The sequence below is a fragment of the Crinia signifera genome, chromosome 4 (genome assembly GCF_055691185.1).
Source record: "Crinia signifera chromosome 4, ASM5569118v1, whole genome shotgun sequence".
Classification (NCBI taxonomy): domain Eukaryota; kingdom Metazoa; phylum Chordata; class Amphibia; order Anura; family Myobatrachidae; genus Crinia; species Crinia signifera.
In genome coordinates this window covers 293,930,883-293,951,041 of record NC_139220.1, presented here as the reverse complement: position 1 = coordinate 293,951,041, position 20,159 = coordinate 293,930,883, and the positions used below count along the sequence as shown (strand labels likewise).

Sequence of the window (20,159 nt, the reverse complement as noted above, 5' to 3'; positions counted from 1 at the left end):
GCCCCGCAACGCCCCCCCCCCCCCCCCCCGCCGCCACGCACGGACCCCCGCCGCCCCGCATCGCCCCCTCACCTGTGTCCGGGCAGCACAGCGCAGTGCTGCCCGGACCTGTGACCTCCTCCCTGCACCCGGAAGAGGATCAGTGCAGGGAGGAGGTCAGACGCAGCAGCAGCAGCGCCGGGTGTGGGAGGGAGGGGTGAGCCGCCGGGACCTGCTGGGACCCGGCGACTCTCACCGCAAAGGACAGCTCTTAACGCAAGAGCTGTCCTTTGCCTTAATTATCGCATATGTTACAACATATGCGATAATTATAAATGCGATGGGCGGCGAAGGGGGGCGGAGATTCTTAGAGAATCTCCCCCCACGCCTGTAACTTCACAGTTAGGAGATGATTGGCCGGTGATAAAAACCAGACACTTTATCACTTCTCCAAGCTTAATAAATCTGCCCCACAGACACAACTGCATAAGTTATAAGGTCATAAAGTATTTAGTGGTATCACCCTATTTGTAAATGGATGGCAAGGAAGGCACCATAATGACCAGCTCTAGTCATTGGGTGTTAACAATGGTGGCGACTAAGATGCCCCAACTTCTAACATGGCAGCAATGAGTGTCCCATTTAGCTAATGGCATAAATCGTGCTGTGAAGGTCTCACCACCAATGTTCCCTATAATTTTACGCAGCCTGTGTGCGGCAAAAGATTTTGGCTGTGCAACTTTGGAAGGAAATTAAAAATTTTGTGCGTCACTTATACATAACTGGAAAATGACGTTCAGCATTTGTGTTAACTTTACTTCAAAATGATATTAAACATTTAAACATTCAAAACACAGCACACAATGTAGTTAATAGGTGAAACACACATTAATTGAGTCCAAACTGCAAAAAGGGACCACTGCTGCTTTGTGCGCTCTGTTGTAATGTTTGTGCGCATGCTCGTCGAGTTGTGTGCGCGCGCACGTGCGCACAGCTTAGAGGGAACACTGCTCACCACCCTTTCTATGACATGGCACGGAAACTTCAAAAGAAGTGCCCAACGTCCCCCTGTGGAGGCAGGACTCACCAGCCATCCTCGCAAAGGGGGGTAATACCGCAAAGCAACCACTTATGCCTTTACCATGACCGCCAGTCGAAAACGCATTCCCGCTGATTATAGGATTAAATAAAAAAGCCAAATTAATAGAGCAGCCAATTGGTGTGGTAGCGAATGCAAGGGTAAGGGAGAGTGGGCTTCCAGGACTCAAGAGAAAGTAGATTTATTCAAATATACCTAATATACATTGACCAAAAGCTACCGCCCCATAACTACAGTATCTAATTGGCTAGTACACAATAAAGCAAAATCTAGGACTCTAGTAATCTACCTAGCAACAAAATATATCCATTAACCAATCACAAAATTCAAAGTCTCTTAAATAATCTTGTGCTTATGCAGCCCTCGCTTTATATTGGCCTGATTTCACTGCATTGTGTTAAATAAACTGGAATGTTTGCATAATCTCAAATCAATTTGTACCCTTCACCAGAATAAATAAAATAAAATACAGGTTTACACAGATGTGGTATAGCTCACAGACAATGAGCCAGATGCACTTTGCTTCAGAAGTAATAAAATGGAGAGGGATAAACAGCCAGCCAATCAGCTCCTGCGTGACACATTTTCAATCACATCCTGTGACATGGCAGGTAGGAGCTGATTGGCTGGCTGTTTATCACTCTCCATTTTATCACTTTTGAAGCTAAGTGCAACTGGCCTAATGTCTTGGTCACCAGTCATTAGGTCAAATTAGGTCAACAAGGTCAACATTGAGAAAAGGTTGCACAAACAAAACGTTGACATGGAAAATGTCAACACATGTAAAAAAAAAAAACTCACGTCGACCGTTTCACGTGTCAAACTTTTCCATGTTGACTTTTTGACTGTCTCAACTTTTTGTCAATGTCGACACTCTGCATGTCAACCTTTTGGTGTCTACCTATTGACTGTCGACCTGGACATTGTCTGTCAGGCATATGGATACCTTAAAACGTAGTGACTTAGGCTTACTACGGTACCTGGAAGCTTTTCGCATTAATAGCTCTCTGGCTGTCCGTGGCCCTCAGCTTTGTGTCCAGGACTTTCATTAAGGACTCAGTGTTTCGCACGTACTGCAGATCTCTAAACGTTCGAAGATCTAGGACTTCCATGGACTGTGAGATATTCTGAACCTGTTAAAAGAAAAAAAAAAAGACAGAACAGAAAATTAGACCCCCGTCTATTTTGTGAACAGCGGCTTTAAATTGCTCAAGAGACGTCATTCAATGTCAGACTTAGCTGCTGTAAGCCGCGCGCCTCAGCTTAGATTATTATCATGTTTCCCTTTCCCATGTACACAGCACATGTGGGATCTCTAAGGGCCCTCACCCACTGGCATTGTGCTAAACTCCAGTGACACCACATGTCAGATGTTATCATGTTTGACACAGAGCGGATATACTGGCATGCGTAGTGGGGGTGGGGTTAGTGTCTGTGGAGAACACGTAACTGAGGGTAATCCTCCGCTGTCTCTAATGAGTTCAACTGTGGTAAATTTGCATTTATTTTGGCAGCCGTGTATAGAAGGCCTTATGCTTGTCACACAAGTGGTAAATGATTAGGCTAACATCAATTTACATCAGTGGCATACCTCCCAACTTTTGACCTGAAGAAATAGCGAGCGCCCGAAAAGGGGGTGTGGCGTATGCAAATGAGGGCGCGGCTTATGCTAATTAGTCGCAACCTCATTTTCATACGAGAATAGACGCTGTGCGCATGCGCACAGCGTCTATTCTACTAGATTGGGGGGTCTCCCAACTGCCACCCCCCGCAGCGGGACAATGCCTGCCGCGGGTGGGACAGAGGGACAGGACCCGAAAATCGGGACTGTCCCTCTAAAATCGTGACAGTTGGGAGGTATGCAGTGGTGTCAAACTCATGGCCCTCCAGCTGTTGTGGGAGTACACATCCCAGCATGCCCTGCCACATTTTTAGCAATCCATTATATAAAATCTGTGGCAGGTCTTGCTGGGAGGTGTAGTTCCACAACAGATGGAGGGCTATGAGTTTGACACCACTGATTTAAACCAAATGAGATGAAAATTGTGAGAATTCTTCCTACCAGCATAGATGGCAAAGTACAGTAACTGCATATCCAACGTGATGCCAAAGTCCTGTGATAGCTATTACAAGCCGGGTAAGGCAAATACAATGTGCATCCTCCCACTCCCAGCAATCAGAACAATCTGTCTGGATGCCACCTGTGTGGCCAATATTAACCCTTTGAGTGCCAAAATATCTGAGAGAGGTTCAAAGTATCCGCTAAAAATGCCAGCGTTGCTCACATTTGTTATATAAATTCAAATTAAAAAAAAAAATTCTAAAACAAAGATTATGGGCCAAACATTATAAGGTGCGGGAATCAGAAAACGGGAGATTTTGGGAGAGTTTTCCCAATTTTTTTAAAGCTGCAATCACTTTCACTGCAAAATCAATCTGGTAAAAGATTGCCGCTTTTTTTTTTAAAAAAAAGGGAGAACTCCCCCAAAATCTCTCACCTGCTGATCCTCACACCCTATTACATTTGGTCCCTATATTTCCTACATACAGTAAGATAAACATTACAGGTCGTTATGATGAATAAAAATGTTTGCTATGCAAGTTTCACAATTTTTTTTACATATTCACTTGAGGGTGCAAAGGATGAGAGGCTCTCCCTCCTCTCCTCTCACCTCCTCCTCTGCCTCTCTCCCGCTCACTCCTCTCCTTTCCTCTGTCTTCTTCCTCTCGTTTTCTCTCCTCTCCCATCTCCTGGTTTTTCACTCTCTCCCTATCCCCTCTCTCTCTCTCTATCTTACCTCCATCTCCCTCTCTATGACAGTCTCCCCCTCACCCTCTACCTGCTGTTGTCTCTCTATATCTCCCTGACACCATCTTTATCTCACTCTCTCCCCCTTTCTCTCACTATGATCCTCTCTATGCCTTTCTTTCCCTGACATCATATCTTGCTCCCTGTCTCCCCCTTTCTCTCAATCACTCTTTCCTTGAAACCCACTGTCTTCTCGTCTCTCCTCTTTTTTTCTCCCTGAACCTCTCTCTCATTCTCTCTCTCCTCCTTTCACTCCCTGACACACTCACTCCCTTGCTTCCCTCTTTCTCCCTCCCTGAAATTATTTCTCTTTCATTTTTTCTCTGTCTATACCTGGTCGAACACCTACCTCTCTCTCTCTCTTTCTATCACTCCTCTCTCTTTCTCTTGTTCCCTCTTTATCCTTGACGCCCTCTCTCTCCCTGACCATCCCTTTCTCACCCCTCAGGGAACGGGGGGGGGGGGGGGCGCTGTTTATCGCCATCTACACATATTATTGTTATTGCAGGGCTCCCTGCTGTATTTTTTTCACAATTCCCCTCAGTGCTTAGCAACATAGATTGTGACAGCAGATAATAACCATTTGTTCCGTCTATTCTGACCCTTTGTTTCAAGAAGATCCCCATTACAAGAACAGGAAATGCAATCTGCATACTTGAAATATTAGAAGTAAAGCGCTTGGAGTAGTTTTAAATGCAAATCGCTCTAAAAGCCATTTAAAAGATTCAGGTGATACTAATATTATGTGAAATGGGTGTGAAAAAGTAAAAAGATATATAATTTTGATGAATATTCCCATATAGCCATAGAAATCTGCAGCGAAGAACTGCACAGAAAAGTCATTTTGAAATTGTAACCTAAGTATAGCACACATAAATGAATCTGGGTCAATACTAATTATTTTCTTGTAATCCATCTGAAATGAGTGCTATGCAGATTTTATAAAGGGATGGATATTTAACTGGTTGCCCAAGAGAGAGGAAAAGGTTTGAGGATTTCTAGATAATATCTTGAAATGCTCCTAATTTACATTAATTAGAGTTGAGCGAGTCAGATTCAGGTTAATCCGATAAATGTGAGTTTTATATATCCACACTGAGCCACCAATTGACTCATAATAGCCTGCAGTCTTCAACGCTGGAAAGTAAACACAATGAAATTGTAACATAATGCATCCCTCTCACATCTCTATGCATAAACAGCCTGATTCAGGGCTGGCGCCGTTCCGAGGGTGTTGGTCTGTGCATGTGTGTATTCGCCGATCAGCGGTAGAAGCCAGTTCAGACTGATGTAGGGTACACACCAGGACGACCCGCTCACGATGCACATCGTGAGCGGGTCGTCAGTGTCTCGTCCGACCCGCTCACGGTGATGCGGGGGGGCACGACCTGCTCACGATGTGCACCGTGAGCGGGTCAGATCCGCACCCGGCTGTATGGTCGTCATTGAGATTCTACCTGCAGGAGGTAGGATCTCAATAACGACCGACCGACCCATGGGACCGCGCATCGGATCGGTATCGGTCCACACCAGGACAGAAAAGGGCCCAATCACCACCCAATCTACATCCAATTGGTCGGAATTGGATCTAGATTGAGGGGATCGGGCCCTAGTCGTCCTGGTGTGTACCCAGCATGACTGTTTTCTGCGAATGGCAGAACAATCATTTGATGATGAGCCACCATCCAATGATTTTTCATCCAGGTGGACGCATGCAAGGGGATGTGTGTTTGTTTAGGCGGTGCTTACCCGCTTGCTAGGCAGCACATATACACTGCCTTGCGAGCGGGTCTGAAGCACAGCTACAAGAAGTCGGTACATGGAACACATGGTAATACTGGACCATGGGGAACATATTTGCTGAGCTGCCGCGTGTTTCAGTCGCGACCGGGGGTCCTGGCACCCGGGCCATACCTGGTGGTCTTCATCGGCCGATAGTGCTCACTGCATCTCTGTGTTGGGGGGGCGCAGCACCTCCCACCTCTGTCCGGGTGTTGTTGACGTCCTGCAACAGGCGACACTCAGCGCTCTTCATCCTCCAGCCTCCTTCCCCTCCATCTGTCTCCAAAACCCTCCAGTCCTCTGCCTCTGCCACGCTTCTCTGGGGGTCAAGGATGGGGAGCTCCATGTTTGGGAGCTCCACGTGTATGCAAGCTTTTGCTCGCTATACCCCACCACCACCACCACATTAAAAACCCAGTGTGCGGGTTTTCCTCCATATCAAAATGCGGTAAAACCCCCGATAGCGGGGTTGAGGCAATGCAGACATAATTCAAGGTGCACCATGCACTTCCTGCCCAGGATTGTATGGAGGTGATCGCTGAGCATTGGCTAGTGCTTATTTACCATGTATGCCGTGCAAACTGCCAGTCTTCCCCATTGCAGCTGGGAGATAATGGCCTTTGGCCATTTTCCAACACACTTTGGCTTCATTAAAGATGTGATGTTTCACTTTTTCAACAATTAACCTTCACTTAATTTAAGTGGAAATGTCTTGGGAACAGTAGGACAGCTCAAAAGATGCAGATCTGCTTTTCCCAAAATACATTTTTATTTACAGCTGCAGCCAGTGCGATCCCAAAAATAGTTTATTCGATCTTGTGCCGTCACAACTTAATTTTACCCAGTAGTGCTAAAACAGTGTCTGAGATGGTGTGAAATATCACTTTGTAATAATTCTCGCTTTATCTGCGCAATGCTGCCAGGTTCTGTCAGGTGACTGTTGCGTGCAATTATATAATAAAAAAAGTTTGATGACAATTTGTTCTACAGGATCTGAAACGTTGCTCTCTCTTTATACAGGTGGGAATCAACATGTGCATGAGATGAATAACGAGGATTGAAGGCTGAATAAGAACAATGGTACATAAGCACTTAGGGTTGTGAGTGAAATATGGCAAAAATTGTATAATGGCTCTCCTACTTCAATTGACAGTATTTAATTGAGTCTGCTAGGAAGTGTTTAGCCTATGTGATAGGGACAGCATCGTTCCACGGGAAGTTAATATGGAACAGCAGGATCAGGATTTTGAGCACTAGCAGGACTGATTAGATCCAGTTCAGGTTTTTCTAAGATCTGATGTGACTAATTAACAACAACTGTTGTTTCCTGTTAAATGTCTGTTTGGAGCAAAGTTTCATGGTTCCCAATGCCAGTTATACCCCTTTCACATCAGAAAATGCAGGGACCGGGTTGGCCCCTTCCACACCAGAGTAGTCCCTGCATTTTCTGGTGTGAGGGATAAGGCAGCAGGAGGAGGGTAAGTGGGATGATGCTGGTCGGGCCAGCCAGGGATTGGCTCAGGGTGGAACTATACCCTTATAGTCACCCGGCGGCTTCCCCCAACGGCGTGAGGGGAGAGAGACTGCAGGACTCAGTGCTCTCCACCTGGCACTGCGACCTCCACCAGAAGCTACAGGCCGGACCCCCCTCTCTGGAACCCACCCCCCAACAGGCATGACCTCCCAAATTGGAACCCGCACCACCCTCACATGGATTAATTCCCCTGGGGCTGGCACCCTGGCTGCCACCATCTCCCAACTCCACAGAACAACTGCGGTGAGTAGAAGCCGGGAAGCCAGTTTGGCCACTTTCACACCAACCAGTAACCCGGGCTGGTCACGGGAGCAACCCTGCTAACTGGCAGGGTTGAAATCCCGGCAAATTTACCCGGGAACCTTTCACGCCATAGCCCAACCTGTGAATTTGGGCTGGTTTATTTCCTGCCAATTGGAGACATGGATGCCGCCATGACAGTCCCAGTCAGCTGTTCATCTGCGAACCAATCCAAACACCCACTGCTGTCATGTGACTGAACTCTCCAATCAGCTGTTTCTACCAGGGGTATAAATCCCATGAGCCAAAATTACCCAAATTGCCAGTGATTTGTTGTCTAATCCGGCTAATCCCAGAGTGTGTGTACAAGACTAGCGCAGTTTCAATCTACAGCACTCCCTGGCTTCCAAAGCTATCCTGAAGGACTGCCTGCCTTGCTTTCCAGCATCTATGCCAACTTCATGAAGTTATCCTGAAGGACTGCTCCTGTAGTGTCCCTGCAGTCTCCATTGCTTCACTGGTACCAAACTCCAGTGTTCCTGAAAACCTGCAGATATGGGGGAGAGGGTGTGTCATTCGCACAAGACAGAGATAATAACCGGACCCCTAATATGTCCTCTGTTTATTGTATCTGTTATTTCTAGGAACAGGGGTGTGCTACCTTTGGATACGGAAGAATTGGAAGAAAGAGAAGAAAAAGAGTGTCCTTTTTGTTGGTGCACCTCTAATTAACAAACATAAAAATTAACCTTTATTGATTTATATTTAAAAGGCTGCGAAAATTATTTAAAAAACATACATCGACATATACAGTTGGGATGACACACATAAAACAAAGGTGGCGGGCAGGGATTGCTCTGTGTTCAGTCTTTAGTCAAAAAATATGTAGGGTGTTTTTGAACAGTGTGTAGATAAGCCGATCCGTGCAGTGGATTGGAAGTTTAAATACTTGTTCCAATCTCTTCCTGCTGCCTGGATACGTATACCCACTTATCTGGACTGGGTAATCATACCCCAGTATGTCACAGCTAACTTCAATTGATTTTTCATGTGTGGAAAGTAAAGGTTGTCACCCTTATGTTGCACCCTGTATGGTGGGGTGCACACTGGTAAATCAACCCTGGTCTCCCAGATGAGAGTGGGCTGGGGTGTCACTCTATTGACCCCAATATTGAGCCCAACTACAGACTATCCTGGCACCGTCTCTGTTTGTCACTCAAACTGCCACCATGTATGGTAATCTGCAGAATGGCGAGCTAAGCAGAGCACAGTGTCTCAGCACCGGATGAGTTAATGGGACCAGCTCCATTACTCATGAATACTGCCACCATAAATGGTAATCTGCAGATAGCTAAATTTAAACAAAGCACATAGCTCTCCAAATGGTTAAGCGGGGTGTCACTCTGTAGAATGTCAGAGGGACCTCAACCCCTGGAGACAGCCCTTCTGGAGGCTGTCTCAGCACCAGGTAAGTCTGTGGGAACTGCTCTGTTTCTCAACACTACTGCCACCATAGATGGTAATCTGCAGATAGGTGAGTTAAACAAGGCAGAGTTACCCCTCATGGATATTAGAAGGGGTGTCCCTCTGTGTAGTATCTGGGGAACCTCAACCCCTGGGGACACGTTTCCGGGTCTCACACTGGGGGCACACCAAGTAGTTAGAGCCCTTACAAGGGCTTTAGTGACAAAGTCACTGCTGGAACACACAATCAAAATGCAATATATAGAAAACAAAGAAAAGAGCAATAACAACTGCCTGCGCACCGCTAGCCGGCACGCGGCCCTGAGGAAGCTGAACTGCGAAGCGCGTGCTGGCTAGCGGTGTGCGGGCAGTTGTAATTGCTCTTTTCTTTGTTTTCTATATATTGCATTTTGATTGTGTGTTCCAGCAGCCCTTGTAAGGGCTCTAACTACTTGGTGTGCCCCCAGTGTGAGACCCGGAAACGTGTCCCCAGGGGTTGAGGTTCCCCAGATACTACACAGAGGGACACCCCTTCTAATATCCACGAGGGGTAACTCTGCCTTGTTTAACTCACCTATCTGCAGATTACCATCTATGGTGGCAGTAGTGTTGAGAAACAGAGCAGTTCCCACAGACTTACCTGGTGCTGAGACAGCCTCCAGAAGGGCTGTCTCCAGGGGTTGAGGTCCCTCTGACATTCTACAGAGTGACACCCCGCTTAACAATTTGGAGACCTATGTGCTTTGTTTAAATTTAGCTATCTGCAGATTACCATTTATGGTGGCAGTATTCATGAGTAACGGAGCTGATCCCATTAACTCATCCGGTGCTGAGACACTGTGCTCTGCTTAGCTCGCCATTCTGCAGATTACCATACATGGTGGCAGTTTGAGTGACAAACAGATACGGTGCCAGGATAGTCTGTACTTGGGCTCAATATTAGGGTCAATAGAGTGACACCCCAGCCCACTCTCATCTGGGAGACCAGGGTTGATTTACCAGTGTGCACCCCACCATACAGGGTGCAACATAAGGGTGACAACCTTTACTTTCCACACCTGAAAAATCAATTGAAGTTAGCTGTGACATACTGGGGTATGATTACCCAGTCCAGATAAGTGGGTATACGTATCCAGGCAGCAGGAAGAGATTGGAACAAGTATTTAAACTTCCAATCCACTGCACGGATCGGCTTATCTACACACTGTTCAAAAACACCCTACATATTTTTTGACTAAAGACTGAACACAGAGCAATCCCTGCCCGCCACCTTTGTTTTATGTGTGTCATCCCAACTGTATATGTCGATGTATGTTTTTTAAATAATTTCCGCAGCCTTTTAAAAATAAATTAATAAAGGTTAATTTTTATGTTTGTTAATTAGAGGTGTACCAACAAAAAGGATACTCTTTTCCTGAAAACCTGCACTCTGGTGTCCCCGTAGTCTCCATTGCTTCACTGGCATCAACACCAGTGTTCTGGGAAAAAATACACTGCAATATCCCTGCAGTTTCCATTGCATCACTGACATTAAACCCCAGTGATCATTAAAAACTTGCACTACAGTGTCCCTGCAGTCTCCATTGCTTCACTGGTACCAAACCCCAGTGTCCCTGAAAACCTGCATTGTGTCCCCGCAGTCCCCATTGCTTCATTGGCATCAAACTCCAGTGTTCCTGAAACGTACACTGCAGCATCCCCGCAGTATCCATTGCTTCTCTGGCCTCAAACCCCAGTGATCTTGAAAACCTGCACTGCAGTGTCATTGCAGTCTTCCTTGGTTTGCTGATACAAAACCTCAGTGATCTTGAAAAACATGCACTGTGGTGTTCCTTCAATTTTCATTGCATCACTGGTGCCAAACCCCAGTGTTCCTGAAAACCTGCACTGCAGGGTCCCTGGGACCCTGACCTTGCAGTCTAACCAGAAACTAATTTATAGAAAAATTGAAGTGTGACAGACTTTGGATGGGAGGGTTCTAACATCTGTCGCACATTAGGGATGGCCATCGACCATCGATGATTCAAAATCATTGATGGTTTATGGCCAATGTTGAATACTTTTGCCATCGATGGGAAGAACCAGATGGTTTCCCTCCATCGATGGCACAGCAAAAGAGATGTTTTGCTTTTTTTCCCCAAAAAGTCGAAACACGGAGCATGGCTCCGCCACCCGACACCTGCAAAGCCCCGCCCCCGTGTTTTCATTGGCCCAAAGGCCAATCAGTAAAAAACAATGGATGACCATCGATAGATAAAAACATTGATGATCATTCATTGGATAGTTTAACACTATTGATGGCTAGTTGCAATATTGCCATCAATGGCAACCCTACCGCCCATCGTTGCCGGCTGCCTCATTCTTACTAATCGCATATGCTCTAACATATGCGATTAGTAAAGCAAAGGACAGCTCTTGGGATAAGAGCTGTCCCTTGCAATGCAGCGCAGTCCAAGGACTTCCAGATCTGAGACCCGTGAGACCCTGTGCACATATGAAGAGTGACGGCCATCGGCAGCACAGTGGAGAGAAGCCTGGGGAATTTTACCGCATTTTTGTATTAGTGCATTCCAACCTTTGTCTTAAATGTTCTGTAGTTTTATACTGATAGTTCATCAGTGATAAAGTTACCAATAAAGATGTGCTATGCGATTCTCCTAAATTATGAAGACACCCAAACTTAGGGGTTTCGAGCCGAATCGCAGTCCTAGTTCGAACTCACTTTGAGGTTCCGAGAAGAACTGACTCTCAGGACGGTTCTGTTGTAAGTTCAGAACTAAAAAACAACTCAGGAATTGTATTGCATGTAAACAGGTCCAAATGACATGATTTTATCAAACAAACTTGCTGCCCCATTCCAATTTCCAATTTCAACATACATCCTCACACACTCACTCACTTAAACATCTGCACTTTCATACTTCTGCTGCATAACAAGGCTGCCAAGTCCCCATCACTTGGTAGCGTAGCACAGCCAAGTTCCTGCTGTTCCCGCTGATGAGTGTATGCAGCTCTCCTTGGGAAACTCTTGCACTTTGCAAAGAATAAATGAGCAGAGCTGCATGCGACTTGTTCGATCTTGGCTGCAATAATCACTATAGAGATTGAAAAAGTGATGTCTCCATCTTAAAAAAAAATCTGAGCAGGGCCGTAACTAGATATATTTATAGGACCCATTGCAAGAGTTTTTAATAGGACCCCCTATTTAGCAACTGATGGTGTTAAATGTGTGTAAAATGTGTGTAAAACATTGATAAAACAGTAAAGACGGGCCGCCCTCAGCTCTAGGCCCCATAGCAGCTGCACCCCTTGCACCTATGGTTGTTATGTCCTTGCATCTGAGACCTGAGCTCCTCTCATGTGGTATCGCACAGCAGTCCTATGCCAGTTAAGTGACAGTGGCTTCTCCACAATTCAAGTTCACTTGGTTATACTATGGGGCGGCGCCCGGTGTCTGGTGGAATCGCAAGGCTGCAAGGTCTTATATGTAGGCTGCATAATCAGAGATGTGATCGTTTGCTGCCAATCATGTGTCCATGCTTCATTTCTGTTAGGTCGATTGACAGTTTTTATAGGGTTGTGTCATTATGATTAGCTGTTATCAACAAGTAGGTGACATACTGTAGAACTAAACCATCAAATTACACATTGAAAAAACAACAACCATAAATCTCATCCTGCTCTCACATCTGAGACAGTGAGGCAATTGTCCCATGGTCTGTGTTGCTTTTAAACAAAGAGAGAGACGGACAGAGCTTCGTTCAGTGCTGCACTTGGGACACTCCGCGGTGCACAGTTGCTTGTGATGGCAAGACTATTTACTTGGTGCCACTGACACTTATGGGCCATCAAACAGCAGAGAAACAGCCATAAACATAATTATCTTGCACAAGGATACAGCTGCCGGGTCTCGGCGGATTGCTACATCTGCCGACTCTTCCATAAAAGCCTGTTTTTGTAAACATGTAAGTGGCTGATGCTGTTTTATGGAACCATTACGTGTGCCTGCTCCCTAGATCAGCATTGGAAGCCCTCCCCTGATCGGTTCTGTGATATACATGGCACAACATAATGCATAGACACATTTCCTCAGCCTTGAGAGATATTTCCATTGTACTATTCTTCTCTAGAGAAACCTCTTCTGTGAATCCTGAAGACAGTTCATTTGAGTAGAGAAATGGAATGCGAAAGTCCTTGAACACAAAGTTCCTGCATCCAGACCTTCAAATCATTTTACTGGCAGAAATGAAGAGGTGGCAAAGCACAGAGAGGGGCAGGCAGGACAGCGCAGATGGCGTCCATGACAGCAGTAAGGTCATGGGTTTGACCACCACCATGGCCTTTCTGAATCTCACAATTCAGAAGTATACTGGTAGGTTAATTGGCTCCTATCAAAAATTAACTTCTCAGTCAAATGATGAACACCCATCAGTCAAAACATTGAACACCCCAGAAAGTCGACAATTCATTGAAACACATTAGATGATTAATGCAATAGTGCAAGGTGGGCACATTTGGTGTCTATAGTATGAGTGTCTATAGTGTCTATAGTATGAGCTTGCACATCAAATTTAACAACATCCGCATTGGTTATGAAATATCCTTTTAAAACTTTTTGAAATAAAATTATTTTAAAAGATATATACTGCCAATGATTCTGTCATTAGGGTGAACTTTGGCGTGAGGGAGGGGTGTGTCGGAGTTGTGTCATTAAGGCGGGGATGTGCTACTGTCAGTGAGGCAGGGGATGTGCTGCTGTCAGTGAAGCAGAGGATGTGCTGATGTAATTGAGTAAGAGATATGTTGCTGTCAGTGAGGCAGGGATATACTGCTGTCAGTGAGGCAGGGGATGTGCTACTGTCAGTGAGGAAGGGAATGCACTGCTGTCAGTAAGGCTGGGATGTGCTGCTGTCAGTGAGGGAGGAGATGTGCTACTGTCAGTAAGGTGGGGATGTGCTACTGTCAGTGAGGCAGGAGATGCACTGCTGTCAGTGAGGCTGTGATGTACTGCTGTCAGTGAGGCAGGGATGTACTCCTGTCAGTGAGGCAAGGATGTGCTGATGTCACTGAGTCAGAGATATGTTGCTGTCATTGAGGCTGTGATGTACTGCTGTCAGGGAGGCAGGAATGTACTACGCTGCTTTTACTGAGGTGGGGGATGTGCTGCTGTCAATGAGGCAGGGATGCACTGCTGTCAGTGATGCAGTGATGTGCTGCTGTCAGTGAGGCGGAGATGCACTGCTACCAGTGTACTGCCGCAAGTGAGGTGGAGTATGTACTGCTGTCATTGTGTCGTCCCTGTCAGTGAGGAAGGGGTTACGCTGCAGTCAGTGAGGCAGAGTTGTGCTGCTGTCAGTGAGGCAGGTATGTTTTGCTTTAATTAATTAGAACGCTCAGCACACTGCTCCTGTCGTCCCTGTGTATGTGGCATAAGGGAGATGTGATGGGTTTGGTGAGAATTGGAAGTATTTCAGGTGTGCAATCATTGGGATCATGTGATCTGGGACATTTGGGAGATGTTATATACTGTAGCACATGCAACTTGGAGAGATCTGAATACTGTAGGGGAAATTTACAAAGGGAAATATGTGTAAAATAGGCGTATTCCTATTAGAAAATACGCTTATTTTATGCGTATTTTTGGCATTTACTATGCATGTGTATTCGTATTAATGGCACATATTTTATTTTACTATGTCGATAATACCGTAATCCATATTCGTATTCGTGGCACATTTGTATTTGTATTTACAAATACGAATGTATACGCTATTGATAGAATACGAATAGGAATCACCATTCAAAAGAATGGAGATTCCTAATTTACTAAGCGGCTGTATGTAATATACAGCCGCTAATTGGCGGTCATTAGCGGGATACGGCCACTAATTTCCGGTAAATTAGACCTGGAAAATACACTTCATTTTTCAGGCACATTTGGCAGAAGCCTGCACGGATCAGTCAGATCTGGTTATGGCCGTGGGGAGGATCCTACGCTGTTTTTAAAAATTATTTATTTATTTATTCACATTTTTAACACTGACGCCTGCACAGACCTGACTGATCCGTGCCGGCTTCTGCCAAATACGTCTGGAGAATGAAGTGTATTTTCCAGGTTTATTTTACCGGCAATCAGCGGCCATATCCCGCTAATTACTGGCCATATACTGTATTATATACGGCCACTTAGTAAATTAGGAATCACCATTCTTTTGAATGGTGATTCCTATTCTTATTCTTTCAATGGCGTATACATTCATATTCGTAAATACAAATACCAATGTGCCATGAATACGAATACAGATTGCCGTATTTTCGACATATTAAAATAAAATAGGCATATTTTTTTATACGAATACGCCAAATTAATGCATACAGGTTGAGTATCCCATATCTGAATATCTGTTATCCAAATTATTCCGAAAACCATACATTCCAGAATGTGAAAAAAAAAAAAAAACTGACTGGGGACATATGTAACAGCACTACTGAGGACATGATATGTAACTGGCACTATATATGTACAAGAAAATGATTGCTTGGCATTCAAATTCAATATCTGAGATAGTACACAAATTTTGTTTCACGTTTTGAAACCTTGTTTTTTGAACAAATAAAATATATTTGTGTATTTCATGTGCTTGATGTGTTTATACAGCATACATGCAAGATACTTCAAAATACATCATTGAAATATTAAAATATTCCGAAATACGGAATAATCCGTTATCCTAAATTCTCCTGGTCCCGAGCATTTTGGATACGGGATACTCAACCTGTATTTTTTGTTAATAAATTTCCCCCTGTACTGTATGTGTTATTTGCAATTTATCAGTAAGCCACATCCCACAGCAAATCAGCTTCACATGACACTATAGCCAAGCCTCGGTGAAAATTACAATTATCCATACCATTTTGCCTGGAGATTACATGAAATTCGGATAGAACCCATATCTTTAAAACCAGACGTGAGAAAAATGTAATTCTCCTACTTGGACAGAAGGATTTTTTTTTTTTTTTGCAAAAACCTTCTTATCTAAATACCTCAGCTCTTGGTAAAATCATCCTGTTATTATACCCATGCAATACTGTCATAGGAATCTGAGTGTGGGATTTTTTGCTTTGCTAACAAATATGAATCATACCCTACGATTGGTTGTAAAATAAACACTAAGAAAACGGCAATAGAAAAAAAAAAAAAAAAAACACCATTGCCGAGGATTTTATATTGATTGCAAGTAAATATATTATAAACTGGCACTTACTCTCTGGAGGGTGACCATGCTGGCACTCTCCAGCAAAGTACTGTTTGAACAGTATCCTTATCTCATATTCCATATAGAAAATGTGTCCATTTTGACAAAGGTGAACGGAGAACCTCACCCACACAAATGTTTTCAGCACTCAGCAAACAGACTCTCAGAGTCACAATGGAAATCACACTTTCCTCTGCGTTATATAATCCATGTATTTCCATGGGGTCTGTCTAATGGGAATTCATTAAGTCCACATTAAATAAATCTGTTAGCCGGGCTTAATTAGCAGAATTACAGATGTCAACCTGGCAATTATAACTGTCTGAAAACATTTCCATTCCACCGAGATAATCATGCCACACTGTGTAATCTTTCAGAGTATTTCAATTCCCTAGCAGTGGTCTGGCTGCATTGTCTAATATTTATATACAGTCATAGTTCACTTTGTGACATGCACAAGTACTGTACACCTGCTCATGAATGCAAACATCTAATCAGCAAATTATGTGGCAGCATCGCAATGCATGAAAGACTGTAAACATGGTCAAGAGGTTCAGTTGTTGTTCAGACCAAATACCAGAATGGATAAGAGATGTACAATCATCTAAGTACTTGGCCATGGAATATATGGAGATAGTAGGATAGAGTGGATAAGCAGCACTCAAGGTCTTCAACGTTTTGGATTTATTTAAAATGAAACCAAAACATTGAAAATCAACTTGAATTCTGTCTCTACATTAAGACCTTGAGTGCTGTATATCATATAAATAAATAAATGGTACTACGCACGGAGTTGATTTTATATAGTGTGGCGAGCGCAGCGAGCCACCGAGCCCCGCGGATTACTTTACATGTATTCTGCGTCCGCTCGCCACGCTTCGGGCTCGGTGGCTCGCTGCACTCGCCACACTATATAGACTCCATGCGTAGTTGGATAGTGGGGGTATGAAATCACCCATGGGTGACTATACAATGAAAAATCGCATCGCATGAATTGTATGCCACTATATTGCATGCGATGCGATGTGATGAAAAAATCGGGTGCCCAGATATTACATAAGTACCAAATAAATATATATATATATATATATATAGTCCAGGATCCACACTCAGTGTGGAAGCAGAGCACTCTCCAAAATCACAAATCAGCCTTGTGATTTATATATAAAAGAAGATTTTAATCCAATAGGTGCAGTAAGGCAATATACTTAATAGTATGTATGCTCCGACGTTTCGGTCCCAACATGGACCTTTATCAAGGAGCCTATAGCATACAAAAGTTACAGTCAGTAAATGCATGTATATGCTGAAAGAAAAAAACATACATTTAAACTGAAAAAAATGACATAGTTACGTTTTGTATTGCATTCGCATTCAGTCAACGGCGTGGGTATCAGCCTGGTGCAGGATAGGGTCAGCAGGCTAATCCAACTGCCCTCCTGTCCGGCTATTTATACCTTAGTGGGGTTAAGTGCTGGAGAGCGCCACAGACACGAGTCTGTGTAGCGCTATACAACTTCCGGTGAAACCGGAAGTTCAGCGGCAGAAAGCCGGCCGCTGGAACGCACATTTGGAACGCATAGCTTCCGGGTTAGCCGGAGCTGTGCGCGATCTCAGAGAGTATGGTTAATCAAACATGGTATATAAAGATGCGGTATTGGAGTAATCGCTCGTGTAGGGCGAGGCCCTGTGGAGTTATATGTTTGTTAATGTGTTGGTATTTATGAACCATGTAGCGCTATCTGTAGCGCAGGTATAAAGCCGGACAGATGGGTTGTTTTTACCAGGGGGACAGGGGTTAACGTGGATTGACGTGGTGACGTGATTGGGTGATAATTCCTTCAAGCGCAATAAACTTTCAGTAGTAACCTCAGACTACAATAACCATACAGTATACCGGTGGCTGGCGGGTGACTCAGGGAATACCCGACCCCAACGCCCATACCGCCCAAGACGCCAGAGAAACCCATACCAGCTCAACACTGGGTCGTCCACCTCAGCTTCTGAGAACGAATCATCAGAACCCCAGTCTGATTTTTTAGGCCAAGGACCCAGTGGCTCCGTGAAGCCACCCAGACCACCCCGAGGAAGGGGCCACGACCACACCCCCGCTGTGGTAGTTTCCGGAAAAAGAATACGGAAACAGGTGCAAACCTAGTATTCAATCTCTCTGACAGCACACTAACCCCAGATATGACCACCCTTCTAGCCAAGGGACTCTCCTTTGTCCCCACCCACCCCCATGACACCTTCGACACGGTTGTAGACATCTACAAATTCAGCCGTAAGCTCCGACTCCATGAACAATTTGCTGACAATCGGACCGAGGAGCCCAGATCGAAATTCCACAGACCCTCTGTGTTCGATCCCATGTCCCACAACCCAAGCATTAAGACCTTCACCAGACTGGTTGAGAAAGACACACAGAAAACCCCAGCTAAACCAAAGTACGACAACCTTTCCAGGGGTGAGCGGGCGGCCCTCAAAGAGCTTAAGGGTAATTCCAACCTGGTGATACGCCCAGCTGACAAAGGGGGAGCGGTGGTAGTGCAAAATTGGTCTGACTACCACTCCGAAGTGGTCCGTCAACTAGGGGACACCAACACGTACCAATCAGTACAATACAACCCCATTCCAGAATTTAAACGCACCATTGACACACTCCTTAAGAAAGGATTTAACAATGGCTGGATCTCAAAAGACACACTTGAGTACCTGACGGTTGACCACCCAGTATGCCCCATCATTTATACCCTCCCCAAAGTCCATAAGTCCCACTCTCACCCACCTGGCAGGCCCATTATCTCGGCAAGGGCATCCCTATTGCAACCACTCGCCATCTACGTCGACAACTATCTACAACCATTGGTCATCTCCAGCAACACCTATATCAGGGACACTGCCGACTTCATCGATCAACTGAAAATGATTGACATCTCTACCAGCCGAATTTACCTAGCCACCATGGATGTGAACTCACTGTACACGGTGATACCGCACTCAGATGGCCTCCGAGTTTTACGCTCCAAATTGGATGAACGATCAGTACTCACACCTCCGACCGACTACTTGGTTGAATTGGCCGACACCATCCTGCACTGCAACCACTTTGCCTACCAGAAGCAATACTACATCCAGGTCTCTGGTACTGCAATGGGGTAGAACTTGGCACCCTCATATGCAGGCCTGTATATGCTCGATTACGAGAACGAACACATCTTACCCCAGTATCGCGAACAGATCAGATTCTACAGGCGGTTTATAGATGACGTCTTCCTGCTATGGGCAGGCACATTGGATGAATTCTCCAGCATGGTTAAAACCTTGAACTCCAAAAACCACCCCATAAAATTCACACACCTTATCGATGGTGAATCGATTAATTTTCTTGACATCAAAGTCCAAATAATCAATGGCAAATTGCAAACAAGTCTTTACCGAAAGGAGACCGATCGAAATACGCTCCTCCACACCTCAAGCCAGCATCCACCAGCTCTTAAAGAACACCTCCCAATTTCGCAATACATGCGAGTGATACGGAATAACACGGACATTACCCAAATGGAACCCCAACTGCATGAGATGACTGAGAGATTCAAGCAACGTGGATACTCAGTTACCACTCTCGACCGTTGCCTGACTAAGGCCAGAAACAATATGAGCAGACCCCGAGTAAACACACAGACGCCGAAACCCAAAAGGATGGTCTTTGTAAATAAATATGACCATGCCTCTGCCACCATTCAACAAAGTCTCAGAAAGCACTGGCCGATTATAGCATCAGACCACACCCTTAAGATGCAGAACTTCGGACCCCCTATGGTGGCCTTCAAGAAGGGACCAAACCTGAAGGAGCTGCTCATGCGCTCCACTATGAGCCCCCAGACTGACACCAATACCACCTGGCTGTACTCCAAAAGACCGGGTTGTTTCAGATGCACCGGTTGCACAACCTGCAATAGCCTCACACCAGGCCCAACCTTCCCACATCCCCAG

The 20,159-nt window shown here is 45.0% G+C and overlaps 1 protein-coding gene across 1 annotated transcript in view; it reads right to left on the bottom strand.

The window, feature by feature from the left end:
• Positions 1 to 20,159, bottom strand: part of OLFM2 (olfactomedin 2) — a 148,786-nt gene that overhangs the window by 73,857 nt on the left and 54,770 nt on the right. The window contains 1 exon segment of the mRNA XM_083185057.1: positions 2,059 to 2,211. Coding sequence (XP_083041183.1) covers positions 2,059 to 2,211 — 153 coding nt within the window.